Raw genomic sequence first — 20,000 nt, forward strand, 5'->3', positions numbered from 1 at the left:
TCTCGCTGTCTGGTGTCCAATAGCAGCACAAACATTCAACACATACAGTGACTGAGAGATTATAGTGATTGTTGTGTAATTCATGACGTCATCAGTGAAAGTGTTCTCTGAACTCTTCACAGTTTCTTCTCTTGACAGTTTGGCAGAACAGATTCAGTAATTACTGCATTTTTTGTTGTTGATGCAAAAGATGATCGACTAAAGTCTGCATGGAAATTCATCGCCATGACGACACACAAGACACGCCTCCTCACGCATCACCTGTATGGTGTGAGTTGTGAACTCCGCCCATGTGAGGAAACTGACCAATAAGATCATCAGAATGAGAAGGCTCACCTGAGATTCACCTGTCATCAATATCACAAGAACTGCCGTGGAAAATAATATTTAAATAAACTTCTTAAACTTAATTCCACAAAGTTCCACATGTATTTACATTCACTCTTAATGACAAATGATAAACATTCGATTTAATCATTTAGCAGCAGATAAACCATATATACAGTATAAACACTGTATTTATTGAAACGTGTATTTTTAGGATAGTCATGTAAACAGAACACAGGAGCTGTCGTCATGTCATTTGTGTCACTTCCGGTCGAACCGCATGGCAGATAAGAGAACATTAATGTGTAGAGAGACTGTGATGGGACAGACCACCATTAAAGGAATATTCCGGGTTTAATACAAGTTAATCTCAATCAACAGCATTTGTGTCATAATGTTGATTAGCACAAATATTAATTTCAGACTCGTCCCTCCTTTTCTTTAAATAAAAGCACAAATGTGTGTTCCAGTGAGACACTTACAATGGAAGTCAATGGGGTCAATCTGTAAACATTAAAATACTCACTGTTTCAAAAGTATAGACACAAGACATAAACAATATGTGTGTTAACATGATTTTACTGTGATAAAATCACTTATTAACCACATCTGTGTGAAGTTATACTTCATTACTTCATTACCAGGATGATTTAAGCATCATTCCAGCTCATATAATACAAGAGTTTTAACAGAAGAATTAATGTAAGTGCTTTTATAAAATTATAAGATTCATATTTCTGACTTTAAACCCTCCAAACGTTGACCCTATTGACTTCCATTGTAAGTGTCTCACAGGAACACACATTTAAAGAAAAGGAGGGACGAGTCGAAATTAATTTTTGTGGTAATCAACATTATGACACAAATGCTGTCGATTGAGATGAACTTGTATTGAACCCGGAATATTCCTTTAATGATCATCGTCTCAACTGATGAACACAAACAAGATTTTTAATACGTTTTATTCAAATGTTTAATTCTGATAATGCTCGTGAAAAAGCGGGTTTGTGGACAGATTCTGTTTAACGTTCAGTCATATGTGATTTTATCTCATTAAATATTCAAAGCTGAGTGAATGTGATTGGCTATCCGGAGTTTAACTCATGTGACTCCAGTAAAAGTGTGAGACACTGTGAATAAAAGCGACAGTTTTATTTGTGTGAATGAAAGTGAAATTAATCTCATATCTCACAAACACTTCAAGAGCCAGAGACATGATCATAAAACACAAAACCATTTCTGATTTTAAAATGTTTATTTAACAAAAATGACAAAACAGTTCAGTTGTTTCTTTGGGTGTAATTTCCTTCTCTGTAAAATCAGAATAATCTGAAGAACATTGAGTCCTGAGATAAAGAATAAACAACTGAAACAGCTTCATAAAAATCTTCACAAAACTGACCACAAATAAACAACAGTAAGAGAGAGAGAAAAGAGTTCTGGTCAAAATCAACTTCCATCTGTGTGATTACAGGCACAAATCTCAAAACAGTCCTGACTTCACATCTGTGTTTTATCCTTCATTAATGAGGGTTCCCTCTGTAGTGCACACACACATTTATAGATGCTTTTACCACAATAACACACTATCACATTTGGTACACTTTCAAACACAACATATTTAAATGTACACAATAAATAAAAAATGTTCTTTATACAAAGATGGAGTTTTAAATGTGTAGACAGAACAGATATTCTAATAAAGATAATATGTTCAGAACGTGATTCTTCATTATCTGATCTAAACATGATCTGAACATCAAATTAAAAAACACAAGAAGAAAAGGTTCCTGTAACGTTATAACGGACAGGTGAGGTCAGGGGTCACCTGAACCTCTGTAGGTGACGCAGCACACACACACATTCACTTTGTGTAAATATTCTCTGTACAGTACACACACACTTACAGTATTATCTTTACTGAATATTAAGGCCCATATTTCATCCTAAAGAACTGAACTTCATATCACACATGTGACTTCATAACCACAAACACAAATCAGGCACCTTGGAAAATCGTCGTGTCCCTTTGCAATATTCATTATTAATAAAGCAGCCCTGTTCATTTATAACAACAATGATAAAGATATTCATGTCTGTAATCTACTGCGAATAAAACACAAATAAAATCTGACATTTATAGTGCAGGAGAGAGAAAGAGCGACAGCTGTCTGCCCTCCACATCATTTTAAATATTAAGAACATGTTCATAATACCGTCAATAACTGGATCTCAAACGCCAACAAGCACAATAATGATACTAATAAATATATAAAACAGCTGCGTGTCTGCAGTGTGCAAAATCCCCGAATCCTTTATGAGGTCACAACATACGTGACCTGTGAGTTATGTGACCCTTCAAGGATGTCAGAGGTCATTTACAGTCGCCAGCATTTAAATTCTTCCTGTAAGTCCTTCTGACATTAAACTGCTTCATTCATTCATTAGATATTAGGGTGAGACTTCATTTCTTAATTTAAACAGGTATAATCAGATCTGATCCGTGTCGTTTCTCTTCATGACGGTCTGTGAGCTGCGCCTGAAGTGACCTTTGACCCACATCACTGCAACATGTCAGAGTGATTCTTCATCCAAACTCACCATCTGACACTGAAGAGAAACACATTAAACATGATCTTACAGAAAACACACCATTACAAGACCATAACATCAAATGAAAGAAGAAATTATAGTTTAAAAATGAAACCTTATTTTAGGACCAATAAGATTTTTGCACTGTGACATTATTCTCATGACAATCCCATGAAGCATTGTGAATGATGTAATCGAATAAAAAACAAAACAATGGGAAATATAAAACTAGGGGGTCTGGGTATCTCAGCGAGTAAAGACACTGACTATCACACCTGGAGTCGCGAGTTTGAATCCAGGGTGTGCTGAGTGACTCCAGCCAGGACTGCTAAGCAACCAAATTGGCCCGGTTGCTAGGGAGGGTATAGTCACATGGGGTAACCTCCTTGTGGTCATGATTAGTGGTTCTCGCTCTCAATGGGGCGTGTGGTAAGTTGTGTGTGGATCGTGGAGAGTAGCATGAGCCTCCACATGCTGTGAGTCTCCGCGGTGTCATGCACAACGAGTCACGTGATAAGATGCACAGATTGACGGTCTCAGAAGCGGAGGCAACTGAGACTTGACCTCCACCACCCGGATTGAGGCGAGTAACCGCGCCACCACGAGGACCTACTAAGTAGTGGGAATTGGGCATTCCAAATTGGGAGAAAAGGAGATTAAAAAAAAATAATAATAATTTTAAAATATAAAACTATTCATTCAAAGTTCTAAGTAAAGAATCAATGTATTTTAATGTTATTGCAAAATATTCAGATATATACAAATATATAAGTAGTATGAAAGGGTATCGGGACTCGATTGTGTCATTCACAGTGCATCATGGGAGTGGGCGGAGCTCTTTTGACATGATTCTCTGATTCAGGGATCTTTCTTTAGGATTATGGGTAGTGTAGTTCTTCACCAGGAATTCTGCTATTAAACCTTTAAGCGCTGATGGGCCTGCCCATCCAAGCTGTAGTTTTGAAGTTATTAAAATACAGGTGCATCTCAATAAATTAGAATGTCGTGGAAAAGTTCATTTATTTCAGTAATTCAACTCAAATTGTGAAACTCGTGTATTAAATAAATTCAGTGCACACAGACTGAAGTAGTTTAAGTCTTTGGTTCTTTTAATTGTGATGATTTTGGCTCACATTTAACAAAAACCCACCAATTCACTATCTCAAAAAATTAGAATATGGTGACATGCCAATCAGCTAATCAACTCAAAACACCTGCAAAGGTTTCCTGAGCCTTCAAAATGGTCTCTCAGTTTGGTTCACTAGGCTACACAATCATGGGGAAGACTGCTGATCTGACAGTTGTCCAGAAGACAATCATTGACACCCTTCACAAGGAGGGTAAGCCACAAACATTCATTGCCAAAGAAGCTGGCTGTGCACAGAGTGCTGTATCCAAGCATGTTAACAGAAAGTTGAGTGGAAGGAAAAAGTGTGGAAGAAAAAGATGCACAACCAACCGAGAGAACCGCAGCCTTATGAGGATTGTCAAGCAAAATCGATTCAAGAATTTGGGTGAACTTCACAAGGAATGGACTGAGGCTGGGGTCAAGGCATCAAGAGCCACCACACACAGACATGTCAAGGAATTTGGCTACAGTTGTCGTATTCCTCTTGTTAAGCCACTCCTGAACCACAGACAACACCAGAGGCGTCTTACCTGGGCTAAGGAGAAGAAGAACTGGACTGTTGCCCAGTGGTCCAAAGTCCTCTTTTCAGATGAGAGCAAGTTTTGTATTTCATTTGGAAACCAAGGTCCTAGAGTCTGGAGGAAGGGTGGAGAAGCTCATAGCCCAAGTTGCTTGAAGTCCAGTGTTAAGTTTCCACAGTCTGTGATGATGTGGGGTGCAATGTCATCTGCTGGTGTTGGTCCATTGTGTTTTTTGAAAACCAAAGTCACTGCACCCGTTTACCAAGAAATTTTGGAGCACTTCATGCTTCCTTCTGCTGACCAGCTTTTTAAAGATGCTGATTTCATTTTCCATCAGGATTTGGCACCTGCCCACACTGCCAAAAGCACCAAAAGTTGGTTAAATGACCATGGTGTTGGTGTGCTTGACTGGCCAGTAAACTCACCAGACCTGAACCCCATAGAGAATCTATGGGGTATTGTCAAGAGGAAAATGAGAAACAAGAGACCAAAAAATGCAGATGAGCTGAAGGCCACTGTCAAAGAAACCTGGGCTTCCATACCACCTCAGCAGTGCCACAAACTGATCACCTCCATGCCACGCCGAATTGAGGCAGTAATTAAAGCAAAAAGAGCCCCTACCAAGTATTGAGTACATATACAGTAAATGAACATACTTTCCAGAAGGCCAACAATTCACTAAAAATGTTTTTTTTATTGGTCTTATGATGTATTCTAATTTTTTGAGATAGTGAATTGGTGGGTTTTTGTTAAATGTGAGCCAAAATCATCACAATTAAAAGAACCAAAGACTTAAACTACTTCAGTCTGTGTGCATTGAATTTATTTAATACACGAGTTTCACAATTTGAGTTGAATTACTGAAATAAATGAACTTTTCCACAACATTCTAATTTATTGAGATGCACCTGTATTAACAACTACAGTCCTGAGCAACACAAAATAGGCATCATTTGAAAGGTTAGAAGCTCTACTTTATAATGCATGTAGACATTATGACCAAAACTGAACAAGTACTTTGAAATTTGCAAACAAATCAGAAGTGCTCCGTTTTGATAATTTATATATAAATAAAAAAACTGACCTGCACATATTATTGTAATCAGTAAAAACATCAATCTCATCAAATATCCATGTGTCATATGTCGTTGGAAAGCTCTCAAAGAGTAGAATACAACCAGCCTATTTGTTTTACTCACAGACAAAAATATAGTGAGTAATAGCTAAGTATATATCTTTGACAATTATGTTTGTGTGGTTTATATGCCGCATTTTCGCTTATAACTTCACGAAAATGAAGGGAACGTAAAATATCACATAGCATTACTCAGAGGAGGTGATTATCTTTCAAACGAGTCCACACACAAGATAATCAGATGTATAGATCATTAGATAATCCACATGAAGCACAATGTTACATATGGCCACCAGGAGATGGCGCCAAATACATGACACAGACTCAATGATGACTCAAATGACACAGAATGAAACTCATTCTTTGAAATCTCATTACTAAAATCATGTCTGCATGCTATGCAAACCTTTAGTCATTGTTGTGTTTGCATGTGTAATTAGTTCTTATGTACAATTATTATGTTTTATTTGTTTGGAGAGGTTTTTGGACACTATGATAAATTATTTTGTAAGGTTATAAATTTTGATTGCTTTGTCATATCAACACAAAATTTTTCTCAGACACAGTTGACATGATTGGGAACAAAATAAAAGCAGTTTTTCAGAGCCAATTTGTTTTGTGATTTTTCAGCAGTTTCTTTGACTGAGAGTCTCAGAATGTGTCATAATCTATATCATTATAAAATTTGACAAGTTTTCTTTACAATGATACCAAACACTTGACCCTCCTTGTTTTTTTTTTTTTTGTTTTTTTGTAGAGTTATAAGCCTTTAATTTTGGGTATGCCACTGAAACAGGAAATCTTTAAAAACACCTTCAGAGCTTAAAGGATTAAACTCGATTTTTAAAAGATGAAGCTGAAATAATGCAGACAGAAGCATATACCACTGATAAACGACCTCAGAGCTCACGGTCTTTAAAGATTTATAAGTTATCGTTGAAAATGATTCTCGTATGGAGAAAATTAATGTGATTTTTACTCTCAGAACCAGACTGTTGCGTTCTATAATAAGAATTACAGTGCGGTGCAAATATAAATCTGTGAGAATGTGTGAGTGAATGTCAAGTGTCATACCGATGGATGCGAGTATCCATCCAAACTGGGGCTTCTGAAAATGTGAACTGTGTCGTCTGTCGTCTTCTGATACACCGGGTTTGTGAAGTGAATGCTGTTCGTGTTCTTCAGTCGCCAGTGTCTCCATAGTAACACGCCACCAAACACCATCAGACACACGGCCACTGCGAGACAGACAGACAGTTTAGTCAATCGATCGGTCAGTGAGTGATGTGTGTGTTATATGTTGTATGTACTGACCTAATGGAAGTGTGATGTACAGGACTGTGGGATGCTGGGACGGGGAGGTGATCGGCTCGTGTTGTTCATTGATTCCTGTAAAGAGACAAAACACTCGTTCAATGTGTGTGGACGTCATTGTGACGTCTGACAAACATGATTTACAGTAAAACAAACACTGACTGTTAGCGTGCGTTTGTGCATCACTTCCGCTTGCGTCCTGCGGCTGTTTTCTGCCTTGATGTTGATGAGATGACGGAGCTGCCGTAGTGGTCGTAGGTCGCGCTCTGGATGTCAAGGTTGCCGTGGGTAACAGGGCGGGCCTTCTGGCTGTAGTTCCAGCTGCAGCTTGTGATGGCACGGTGAAGTCTGGAGCTAAAACAAGAAACAAATGTTACTGACACCCATCATGACAACTGATGATCTACAGAGGACCATTATGACATCACACACACCTGACACACACGTCCTCATGTTAGCGCTCAGGGTCATGTGATCAGGGCACACACATGTGTATTTGGGCGAGTGCGTGTTAATCTGTGGCGCAGGGAGACACAGAAACTCACAGCCTCCATTCACGAGAGCCGTCTCTTTGCACCAGTCCGTTCCTGCAAGAGAATCACACGCAATGTCATCATCACTTACACAAATAAGTCTGTCCTGATTGGGGAAAACAATGCTGAATGCAAATAATAAAATGAATAGTTTGAACAGCAACATACTGTAAACAGTTCTCATATCTTTTGTTTTTAATGTCAAAGGTCGTTTGTTCAATCAAAAGTAAGTATTTTGACATAAATTCATCCGTAACTTGATAATATGTAAAATTCTATTCAATATTTGTCCTACTGTTTGTTTGTAGTGTTTTTGCTCACCTGTGGGTTGTTTGAGGTCATGATACAGCACGATATCTTCAGGCGACTGCAGGTGTTGCACTACAGCTGTGATGTCTTGACCTGTCAGGCGGTTTGCGCTCCAGATGCCGTTATTAGAGACGTCAGTCCAGAAAACTTTCTCCTGTTGATCAGACAGAAACAGTCAGAGGTGTGATGTCATATTTACACGACATCAACAATCAGATCAGACCGAGAGAAACACACACACATGTACACACACACACCTCAAACACAGCGAGTGAGAGCGGATGTGGGAGCTTTTGTTCATCAAAGATCAGTGTGTGTCGTCCGTCGCCATTCACACCGATGCTGGACAGTGTGTGCATCTTAGAGTCCACCCAGTACAGACGCTCATTTAACACATCTGAACACACACAAGGACATGTCAGTACAACACATACTACACCACATCTGTCTGATGTTCACATACAACATTCAATGCCACAGTCTGATTTCATGTCTGATCTCATATCCGTCTCATTTCTGATCTCATATGTCTCATGTCTAATCTCACCAGTCTCATGTTTGATCTCATCGGTCTCATGTCTGATCTCATGTCAGATCTCATCTGGCAAGTCTGATCTAATGTCTCATGTCTGATCTCATGTCTGATCTAATGTCTCATGTCTGATCTCATGTCTGATCTCATCTGGCATGTCTGATCTAATGTCTCATGTCTGTCTCATGCCTGATCTCATCTGGCATGTCTGATCTAATGTCTCATGTCTGTTCTCATGTCTGATCTAATGTCTCATGTCTGATCTAATGTCTCATGTCTGATCTCATGTCTGATCTCATCTGGCATGTCTGATCTAATGTCTCATGTCTGTCTCATGCCTGATCTAATGTCTCATGTCTGTTCTCATGTCTGATCTAATGTCTCATGTCTGATATAATGTCTGATCTAATGTCTCATGTCTGATCTAATGTCATTTCTCATGTCTGATCTCGTCTAATCTTATTTCTCATGTCTGATCTAATGTCTCATGTCTGATCTAATGTCATTTCTCATGTCTGATCTCATGTCTAATCTTATTTCTCATGTCTAATCTAATGTCTCATGTCTGTTCTCTTTTCTCATGTCTAATCACATCTGGCATGTCTGATCTAATGTCTCATGGCTGATCTCATTTCTCATGTCTGATCTCATGTCTAATCTCATTTCTCATGTCTGTCTCATGTCTGATCTCATTTCTCATGTCTGTCTCATGTCTGATCTCATTTCTCATGTCTGATCTCATGTCTAATCTCATTTCTCATGTCTGATCTCATTTCTCATGTCTGATCTTATTTCTCATGTCTGTCTCATGTCTGATCACATGTCTAATCTCATATCTTATGTCTGTCTCATGTCTGATCTCATTTCTCATGTCTGATCTAATTTGTCATGTCTGTCTCATGTCTGATCTCATGTCTAATCTAATGTCTCATGTCTGTTCTCATGTCTGATCTCATTTCTCATGTCTGATCACATCTGGCATGTCTGATCTAATGTCTCATGTCTGATCTCATTTCTCATGTCTGATCTCATTTCTCATGTCTGATCTCATGTCTGATCTCATCTAATCTCATTTCTCATGTCTGATCTCATTTCTCATGTCTGATCACATCTGGCATGTCTGATCTAATGTCTCATGTCTAATCTCATTTCTCATGTCTGATCTAATTTCTCATGTCTGTCTCATGTCTGATCTCATCTAATCTCATTTCTCATGTCTGATCTCATGTCTCATGTCTGATCTCATTTCTCATCTCATGTCTGCTCTCATTTCTCATGTCTGCTCTCATGACTCATGTCTGATCTCATTTCTGATCTCATTTCTGATCTCATTTCTCATGTCTGTCTCATGTCTGTCTCATGTCTGATCTCATCTAATCTCATTTCTCATGTCTGATCTCATTTCTCATGTCTGATCACATCTGGCATGTCTGATCTAATGTCTCATGTCTGATCTCATGTCTAATCTCATTTCTCATGTTTGATCTAACTTCTCATGTCTGTCTCATGACTGATCTCATCTAATCTCATTTCTCATGTCTGCTCTCATTTCTCATGTCTGCTCTCATGTCTAATCTCATTTCTCATGTCTGATCTCATGTCTCATGTCTGATCTCATTTCTCATGTCTGATCTCATTTCTCATGTCTGATCTCATGTCTAATCTCATATCTTATGTCTGTCTCATGTCTGATCTAATTTGTCATGTCTGTCTCATGTCTGATCTCATGTCTATTCTAATGTCTCATGTCTGTTCTCATGTCTGATCTCATTTCTCATGTCTGTCTCATGTCTAATCTCATGTCCGATCTCATGTCTCATGTCTAATCTCATGTCTAATCTCATGTCTCATGTCTGATCCCATTTGTCATGTCTGATCTCATGTCTGTCTCATGTCTGATCTCATTTCTCATCTCTGCTCTCATGTCTAATCTCATTTCTCATGTCTGATCTCATGTCTCATGTCTGATCTCATTTCTCATGTCTGATCTCATTTCTCATGTCTGATCTCATGTCTAATCTCATATCTTATGTCTGTCTCATGTCTGATCTAATTTGTCATGTCTGTCTCATGTCTGATCTCATGTCTATTCTAATGTCTCATGTCTGTTCTCATGTCTGATCTCATTTCTCATGTCTGTCTCATGTCTAATCTCATGTCCGATCTCATGTCTCATGTCTAATCTCATGTCTAATCTCATGTCTCATGTCTGATCCCATTTGTCATGTCTGATCTCATGTCTGTCTCATGTCTGATCTCATTTCTCATCTCTGATCTCATGTCTAATCTCATTTCTCATGTCTGATCTAATATCTCATGTCTATTCTCATTTCTCATGTCTGATCTAATGTCTCATGTCTGTTCTCATTTCTCATGTCTGTTCTCATGTCTGATCTAATTTCTCATGTCTGTCTCATGTCTGATCTCATCTAATCTCATTTCTCATGTCTGATCTCATTTCTCATGTCTGATCACATCTGGCATGTCTGATCTAATGTCTCATGTCTGATCTCATGTCTAATCTCATTTCTCATGTCTGATCTAACTTCTCATGTCTGTCTCATGTCTGATCTCATCTAATCTCATTTCTCATGTCTGCTCTCATTTCTCATGTCTGCTCTCATGTCTAATCTCATTTCTCATGTCCGATCTCATGTCTCATGTCTGATCTCATTTCTCATGTCTGATCTCATTTCTCATGTCTGATCTCATGTCTAATCTCATATCTTATGTCTGTCTCATGTCTGATCTCATTTCTCATGTCTGATCTAATTTGTCATGTCTGTCTCATGTCTGATCTCATGTCTAATCTAATGTCTCATGTCTGTTCTCATGTCTGATCTCATTTCTCATGTCTGTCTCATGTCTGTCTCATGTCTAATCTCATTTCTCATGTCTGATCTCATGTCCGATCTCATGTCTCATGTCTAATCTCATGTCTAATCTCATGTCTCATGTCTGATCCCATTTGTCATGTCTGATCTCATGTCTGTCTCATGTCTGATCTCATTTCTCATCTCTGATCTCATGTCTAATCTCATTTCTCATGTCTGATCTAATATCTCATGTCTATTCTCATTTCTCATGTCTGATCTAATGTCTCATGTCTGTTCTCATTTCTCATGTCTGTTCTCATGTCTGATCTAATTTCTCATGTCTGTCTCATGTCTGATCTCATCTAATCTCATTTCTCATGTCTGATCTCATTTCTCATGTCTGATCACATCTGGCATGTCTGATCTAATGTCTCATGTCTGATCTCATGTCTAATCTCATTTCTCATGTCTGATCTAATTTCTCATGTCTGTCTCATGTCTGATCTCATCTAATCTCATTTCTCATGTCTGATCTCATTTCTCATGTCTGTCTCATTTCTCATGTCTGATCTCATGTCTCATGTCTGATCTCATGTCTGCTCTCATGTCTCATGTCTGATCTCATGTCTCATGTCTGATCTCATGTCTGATCTAATTTCTCATCTCATGTCTGCTCTCATGTCTCATGTCTGCTCTCATGTCTCATGTCTGCTCTCATGTCTAATCTCATTTCTCATGTCCGATCTCATGTCTCATATCTGATCTCATTTCTCATATCTGATCTCATTTCTAATCTCATTTCTCATGTCTGATCTAATTTCTCATGTCTGTCTCATGTCTGATCTCATGTCTAATCTCATATTTTATGTCTGTCTCATGTCTGATCTAATTTGTCATGTCTGATCTAATTTGTCATGTCTGTCTCATGTCTGATCTCATGTCTAATCTAATGTCTCATGTCTGTTATCATGTCTGATCTCATTTCTCATGTCTGTCTCATGTCTAATCTCATTTCTCATGTCCGATCTCATGTCTAATCTCATTTCTCATGTCCGATCTCATGTCTCATGTCTGTCTCATGTCTAATCTCATTTCTCATGTCTGATCACATCTGGCATGTCTGATCTAATGTTTCATGTCTGATCTCATTTCTCATGTCTGTCTCATGTCTGTCTCATGTCTGATCTCATTTCTCATCTCTGATCTCATGTCTAATCTCATTTCTCATGTCTGATCTAATATCTCATGTCTATTCTCATTTCTCATGTCTGATCTAATGTCTCATGTCTGTTCTCATTTCTCATGTCTGTTCTCATGTCTGATCTAATTTCTCATGTCTGTCTCATGTCTGATCTCATCTAATCTCATTTCTCATGTCTGATCTCATTTCTCATGTCTGATCACATCTGGCATGTCTGATCTAATGTCTCATGTCTGATCTCATGTCTAATCTCATTTCTCATGTCTGATCTAATTTCTCATGTCTGTCTCATGTCTGATCTCATCTAATCTCATTTCTCATGTCTGATCTCATTTCTCATGTCTGTCTCATGTCTCATGTCTGATCTCATGTCTCATGTCTGATCTCATGTCTCATGTCTGATCTCATGTCTGCTCTCATGTCTCATGTCTGATCTCATGTCTCATGTCTGATCTCATGTCTGATCTAATTTCTCATCTCATGTCTGCTCTCATTTCTCATGTCTGCTCTCATGTCTCATGTCTGCTCTCATGTCTCATGTCTGCTCTCATGTCTCATGTCTGCTCTCATGTCTAATCTCATTTCTCATGTCCGATCTCATGTCTCATATCTGATCTCATTTCTCATATCTGATCTCATTTCTAATCTCATTTCTCATGTCTGATCTAATTTCTCATGTCTGTCTCATGTCTGATCTCATGTCTAATCTCATATTTTATGTCTGTCTCATGTCTGATCTAATTTGTCATGTCTGATCTAATTTGTCATGTCTGTCTCATGTCTGATCTCATGTCTAATCTAATGTCTCATGTCTGTTATCATGTCTGATCTCATTTCTCATGTCTGTCTCATGTCTAATCTCATTTCTCATGTCCGATCTCATGTCTAATCTCATTTCTCATGTCCGATCTCATGTCTCATGTCTGTCTCATGTCTAATCTCATTTCTCATGTCTGATCACATCTGGCATGTCTGATCTAATGTTTCATGTCTGATCTCATTTCTCATGTCTGTCTCATGTCTAATCTCATATCTCATGTCTGATCTCATTTCTCATGTCTGTCTCATGTCTAATCTCATTTCTCAAGTCTGATCTAATTTCTCATCTCATGTCTGATCTCATGTCTCATGTCTCATGTCTGATCTCATTTCTCATGTCTGATCTCACGTCTGATCTAATGTTTGATCTAATTTCTCATGTCTGATCTCATGTCTGTCTCACCGAGTGTGATGCCATTTGGCCAGGCAATGTTGTCCGTAACAAGAAGTGTTCGATCAGCACCGTTGAGCCCACTCTTCTCAATCCGAGCAGACTCGCCCCAGTCCGTCCAGAACATGAAACTACAAACACACAAACGCATGAGGTTACAACTAATGTCTAAATTAGTTTGTGTTAACAATTATTGTCTTGTCAGACACGTTTTGTTCGCAAACAATTAATCGTACAGTAACCCCAGCCAGGGGTTTACACATTATGACCAATGAATTTCCATGAATTATCAGTCATGAAATAATTACAATTAAGAATTTTAAAATACTTTGTGATTTTCGGGGAGTTTGTATGTCAGGTACCAATCCTTGGAATCAATATATTTAAACAATTATATTTATTAGTGTTCAAATGTCTTCAGAGAGGACTATATTTTTATTAGAAAATAATTATATTCACTACAGAAATTTCCATGATTTTTCAGTTTTTATTCATTTCAATGGCCTGGAAATCACAGCTTTTAAATGGTTTCCATGACCGTGTGTGCAGCAATCAGCAGATTTAATTCGCTGTGTTTTGCTGGAAATAAAAGACTCACTTTCGCTGTGGGTCGACGACAACAGCGCGAGGATTCTGTAAACCATCTTTGATGAGCGTCTTGCGTTTGGTGCCATCTGTTGTTGACACAGAGATGGTTCCCAGCTCACTGTCAGTCCAGTAGATGTTTCCATGGATCCAGTCTACAGCGAGTCCTTCAGGGGCGGAGATTTGGCTGTCAATCACAGTGCTGTGGTGGGTGGGGTCACTAGCAAGTGTGCTGCAAAGCACAAACACACACTTGATGATTATGACAAATACTATACAAAAAGAATAAATATACAGTGGGGTCAAAGGTCAGACAGCACATTGAAAATATCTGGGACTTTTCCATTTAAACCTGTAAATAAAGTTTAAGACTTTCAAAAATTTAAAACAAAGAAAAGTAAAAACATATTCACCTGTAGATCTTTTTCTGGCTCACGTCAGACCAGTAGATCTTATTGTTGTGAATGTCCACATCTAACGCCACCACATTCTTCTGCTGGAGGATCAGTGATGTGTATTCTCTGCTGCCCAGCATCATCTTCCTCACCTCATGACGAGTGCTGAAGAGCAGGAATGCTCCAGAACCTGAGAGGAGGACAGAGACTTTCACATCAGTGATGCATGATTCTTATGATTATACATTCATCAAGGGTTTGATTGGTTTGGAAGATGATCGGCAGATGATTCTCAGTTTCTGCATCTGACATTTAGATTTACATTTATGCATTTGGTAGAGGCTTTTATCCAAAGTGACCAAAGTATGTGTTCCCTGGGAAATGAACCCATGACCCTGATGTTGCTAGCAGCAGTTGAGCTACAGGAACTGTTAGTATACAGCTAGAAACATCCATAATTCTCTCTCTGATCAACTTTGTGTTGTGTGTATGATGGAGTTCATGTCACATGTACCTGTAACGGCTTTACACTCATTGGTCATGTGATCAAGTTCATATCCATCGTTACAATCGCATTTAAAGCTGCCAGGCAGATTGATGCAGATCTGACTGCAGCTGTCAGCGTCCAAACACTCGTCGATGTCTAGAGAGGAAACACACAACAGTCAAACACACACATTCATGTGGAGATCTGATGCTCTACAGAATGACAGCTGGATTTGTACCTTCACAGTGTGTGCGGTTGATCAGGTGAAATCCCTTCGGACACAAACATTCGAAGCCAAACTTCAGGTTGTTACACGTGTGAGAACAGCCGCCGTTGTTATTAACACACTCATTAACATCTGGAGGAAAAACATTTACACACAAATTCACTGATTCTCTTTCTGTCAAACAATCATCTTTCAGCATTTCAACATTTCCATACTACACACAGCCGTTTACACACTAAAATGTATTCTGTAAATACATTGATTTCAATAGAGATGGAGAAATACACAAGTGTTTGTGAAAACTGCCTTGCCACCAAAAGTTGAGAAAACACACTCTGACAGGAATCAACTGACCAATGAGAATCTGAGAGAGGTGGGTCAAGAAATACAAATTGCTGTATTCCACTTGATTACAAACTGATTAGGGTCTTTCCACACACTCAAAACACATCTTACACATTCCTGTCTGTCAAACGCCACTTCAACATAAAAGTAAACTGTATAATGATGCATGGATATAAAAAATTTGACTTTGAAAATCAAATCCAGGGGGCAAAAATAATTCCTGCCACTGCGCCACAGTATTCTCTAGTGTGTAAGCAAACAGTTAAAGAAACATGCTAGCGCTGGTGAAACTCACTGCAGTCTTTAATTGGCTCATCTGACCAGTCACGACAGTCTCTCTGACCGTCACACACTTTATCTGCGCTGATACACTCGCCACTGCGACACTTAAACCTGCTCGGCCACTCACACTGATTCACTGCAGACAGACAGACAGAATAAGAGGGAGAGAGACAGTTACTGTCATGAACTTGTGTTGTATTACTGTTATTAGTACTCATCCATGTCATAAATTTGTTATAGCGAGCTCCGTCTCACCTGTGACGCAGTCCATCTCATCACTGCGATCTCTGCAGTCGTTATTCCCGTCGCACTGTTGCAATCCTGGAATACAGCTGCCGTCTTTACAGACAAACTGATCTGGGCGGCAGGTGGGCGTGGCTACAACGTAAACAAACAATCATTTACAAACTGTCTGTGTCATTCTGTTAAACAACACTGTAAAATACATCAATGGCTTTATTAACGACACAACACAAAATCACAAATGCAGCTACTTTGTTACACTGTTGTGATTCTTAATGCTGTGTAATTAAGTGTATATTAAAATGTAATACAGTTAAATGTGTAATAACAGCTGTACACTCACTGCAGTTTTCCTCGTCTGATCGATCACTGCAGTCAAACCCGCCATCGCACCTCCAGCTCGCATGAATGCAATCGCCGCTGTCGCACTGAAACTCGTGAGTCCTGCAGCTGTTCCGTGAGTTATGAACCGGTCTGGAACCGCAGTTTTGCGGCCACTCATCCGACCCGTCTGCGCAGTCGGCTTCGCCATCGCATGCCCAGAGCTGCGGCACGCAGACGGAGTTATTGCACTGAAATGAGCCGGCGCTGCAGGTGGGGGCGGGACAGGACGCTTCGTCACTGCCATCATCACAGTCCGAGTCCTTGTCGCACACAAATGAGAGCGACACGCACTGACCGCTGCGACAGCGAAACTCCTCGTCCGTGCAGTTCTTCAGCACTGAAATAACACAACAATACAATCGTCAAACTGTGCTGAAAGATATTAAATACTGGATAAACTAACCTTGTTATGTTATCTATCTGATAACCAGTGTTGGGTGTAATCTGATTACAAAGCAATTAGTTACTGTAATCTAATTTCTTTTATAGCCAAAACACAATACACTATAAACTTGTGTAATCAGAGTACAGTTACTGACTTTCAATTAAGTTAATTACTTTTAAGTGCATTACTTAGGTTACGCATATTTCTAATATAATACTATTTATATAGAACACATGTAAAACATGAATTATGTTAATAAGAAGGTCTATTTCCGGTGCCCCATAATGAATCTTTGTAAAGAAGTGTATGACTCATCACTGCAGAAATAAATATGGTTTTTAAATTGCAGAGCGAATATAATTTATATTGGATTACTATTTTGAGTTTCTTACCCAACACTACTTATAACAGCTGATATGTTACCTAATTAGTGTGCACTAGAGTTTGTAGTATACTAACCGCAGCCCTGCTCATCGGCTCCATTCTCACAGTCAGATTTGCCGTCACAGTGCCATCTGGTGGACACGCACTCATTGAGACGCCCACCGCAGCTGAACTGATTGGGCAAACACGACTTCTCTCCTGTAAACAGCGTTTGAGCATTAGCATTGTCAGCTAATGGATATTAGCAGGTTTATGAAGATTAATGAAAGTTTATGGTGGTTTATGACTCACTGCAGGACGTAACCAGTTCATCAGTTCCGTCTCCGCAGTCGTCTGCATTGTCACAAACCCAGCGGCTGGTGATGCACTTCCCGTTTCCACATGTGAACTGCCCCTGACTGCAGACCACTGCACCTGAGTCAAACACAGCTCTATAAACACTCTTTGCTCTCATCTTATCTAGAGAATTATATAAATATTCTGACATTTACAGCAGCTCCTATTTGCACATTTAATGATTATTGTATTTGTAGCTACTATGTGAATAATACCACAAAAGTACATGACAACTATTATTGGTTAATAACTACCATAACAGAGAGGCAGTCTGTGTGCGAGTGTGTGTGTGTGTGTGTGTGTGTGTGTGTGTGTGTGTGTATACTGTCACTTTAAGACAGTGATAGAGGTGGAGTTTAAAAATCACACCACTAGTTGCTCACTGGTCTCTATGGCAACATCTGCATAATTCAGATCCAGTGAGATGAAGGGGGCGGGGCATTGATGGGAAACATCCAGATTCATACACTGAAGCAGTTAGAACTTATTTAATATAATCACAATGAACATTCATTTATATTTGTGTTCAACAGCTCCAGTGTGATAAAGTTACAGCTGCTTTTCTTTAAAGTCCTGTATATACATCAAAATATTCACAAACAGACATATAGAAACCACAGTCACACCGTCTCTCTCTCTCTATCTGTCACACCCTTCTTTCTGGGTTTTCCGTCATTCCAGAGCACTGAGTGAAACTCGGCCTTACAACACACACTCACAATCTCACACACACACACTCACTCACTCACTCACTCACTCACATACAATCACTCACACACACTCACAATCTCACACACACACTCACACACTCACATACAATCACACACACACTCACAATAACTCACACACACTCACAATCTCACACACACTCACAATCACACACTTGCATACAATCACAAGCACACATACTCGCACACAAGAACACACGCACTCTCACACACATGCGCACTCACAATCTCACACACACATACACACTCACCATCTCACACGCACACACACTCACACACACACACACACACACATACACACTCACCATCTCACACGCACACACACTCTCACACACAATCACAAGCACACACACTCGCACACAAGAACACACTCGCGCACTCACAATCACACTCACACACACACACACTCACACACACACACACACACACACACACACACACACACACACACACACACACTCTTCATATGAATGTGGCTGTGTCTCGTTTGGAAGCCTGCATGCTAGGTAGGGCGCGTCCTTTGAAGGCTGCAGTATACCGAGTGTCCTCCTTTAAACAAGTCTCATTTAAACGAGACGGCCTTCGTAGGACAAACGGAAACGGAACTTAACATGGTTGCTATGACAGCACGCCACTCTTTAACAAGCACGAGCGCTTTGAGTGAGAAGGGAAAAAAGTCCCTTTAGAAGGGAATGTATGAGGTAAATTTTAAGGGAGTTATAATGATGAAAAGAGAAAAGAAAATAGATATTACAGGTGTACTTTTAGTCTAATACTTTATTTTAATTATATTAATATAATTATACATATTATATACTCTGCACCCATCTACTGAGGTATTTCATCTTGGGAATTAACATTCCTTGAACATCATATTTACGAGCAAATTGGCGTTATTTTTTTTTAGACATTTCCTTTGAAGCAAAGAATTGTGGGTTGTGAGTGCCCACGAAGGATACACCTCATACATCCTCCGAAAGAAGGTCGCATTTGGAGTGTCCTACTCACTTTTCTGAAACGAGACAGCCTCGATGACGTATGCGGCCGACAAATGCGACCTCCGGAGGACGCATCCTTCCAAACGAGACACAGCAGTCTGATCTGATCTGATCTGATCTGTTGGGCGTGTCTGATAAGGTGAGAAACTGGACAAACAACTTCCTTTGATACTGAACAGATCCGTTACTACAAACACAACCTGATCTACATCGTCAACACTGACCAGACATCAGATCAGCGGATCATCTTTATTATAGACACCCGTGTATAGATGCTTCTGATAGTGACACATCAACACACTCTGTGTGTGTTAATCAAGAATAAACTGCAGTAAAAACACAGTAAACTCTGCTGACAGAGTCATCATCCTGTCAAAGCAGACCAATCAGGAGCAGAGGCCAAACTACCTGATTATGAGTCAAACCAATCAGCGACCGCAATGCGCACGTGCCTTACCGTCAGCCAATCAGGACACGCGTTACACTGACTGACAGATGCCGCTCGTGCAGACAGAGAGACTCAAGCGTTTAAAACACTTTTACTGACACTTGAACAAATCAACATTTATAGAAATTATATCAAAGGCGCTGATATAAACATCT

At 39.4% G+C, this 20,000-nt stretch overlaps 1 protein-coding gene across 1 annotated transcript in view; it reads right to left on the reverse strand.

Moving 5' to 3' along the window:
* Window positions 1–1,654: 1,654 nt before the first annotated feature.
* Window positions 1,655–20,000, reverse strand: part of ldlrb (low density lipoprotein receptor b) — an 18,735-nt gene continuing 389 nt past the window's right edge. The window contains exons 2-18 of the mRNA XM_051707012.1: window positions 17,627–17,749; window positions 17,411–17,533; window positions 16,526–16,903; window positions 16,195–16,317; window positions 15,953–16,075; window positions 15,325–15,444; window positions 15,114–15,242; window positions 14,618–14,789; window positions 14,218–14,436; window positions 13,632–13,750; window positions 8,118–8,257; window positions 7,873–8,014; window positions 7,453–7,605; window positions 7,181–7,372; window positions 7,019–7,093; window positions 6,779–6,942; window positions 1,655–2,937 (exon numbers count right to left, since the gene is read on the reverse strand). Coding sequence (XP_051562972.1) covers window positions 2,902–2,937; window positions 6,779–6,942; window positions 7,019–7,093; window positions 7,181–7,372; window positions 7,453–7,605; window positions 7,873–8,014; window positions 8,118–8,257; window positions 13,632–13,750; window positions 14,218–14,436; window positions 14,618–14,789; window positions 15,114–15,242; window positions 15,325–15,444; window positions 15,953–16,075; window positions 16,195–16,317; window positions 16,526–16,903; window positions 17,411–17,533; window positions 17,627–17,749 — 2,531 coding nt within the window. The 3' untranslated portion in view covers window positions 1,655–2,901. The remainder of the gene's footprint in view (window positions 2,938–6,778; window positions 6,943–7,018; window positions 7,094–7,180; window positions 7,373–7,452; window positions 7,606–7,872; window positions 8,015–8,117; window positions 8,258–13,631; window positions 13,751–14,217; window positions 14,437–14,617; window positions 14,790–15,113; window positions 15,243–15,324; window positions 15,445–15,952; window positions 16,076–16,194; window positions 16,318–16,525; window positions 16,904–17,410; window positions 17,534–17,626; window positions 17,750–20,000) is intronic.

This window comes from Myxocyprinus asiaticus, chromosome 9, assembly GCF_019703515.2.
Source record: "Myxocyprinus asiaticus isolate MX2 ecotype Aquarium Trade chromosome 9, UBuf_Myxa_2, whole genome shotgun sequence".
Classification (NCBI taxonomy): Eukaryota; Metazoa; Chordata; class Actinopteri; order Cypriniformes; family Catostomidae; genus Myxocyprinus; species Myxocyprinus asiaticus.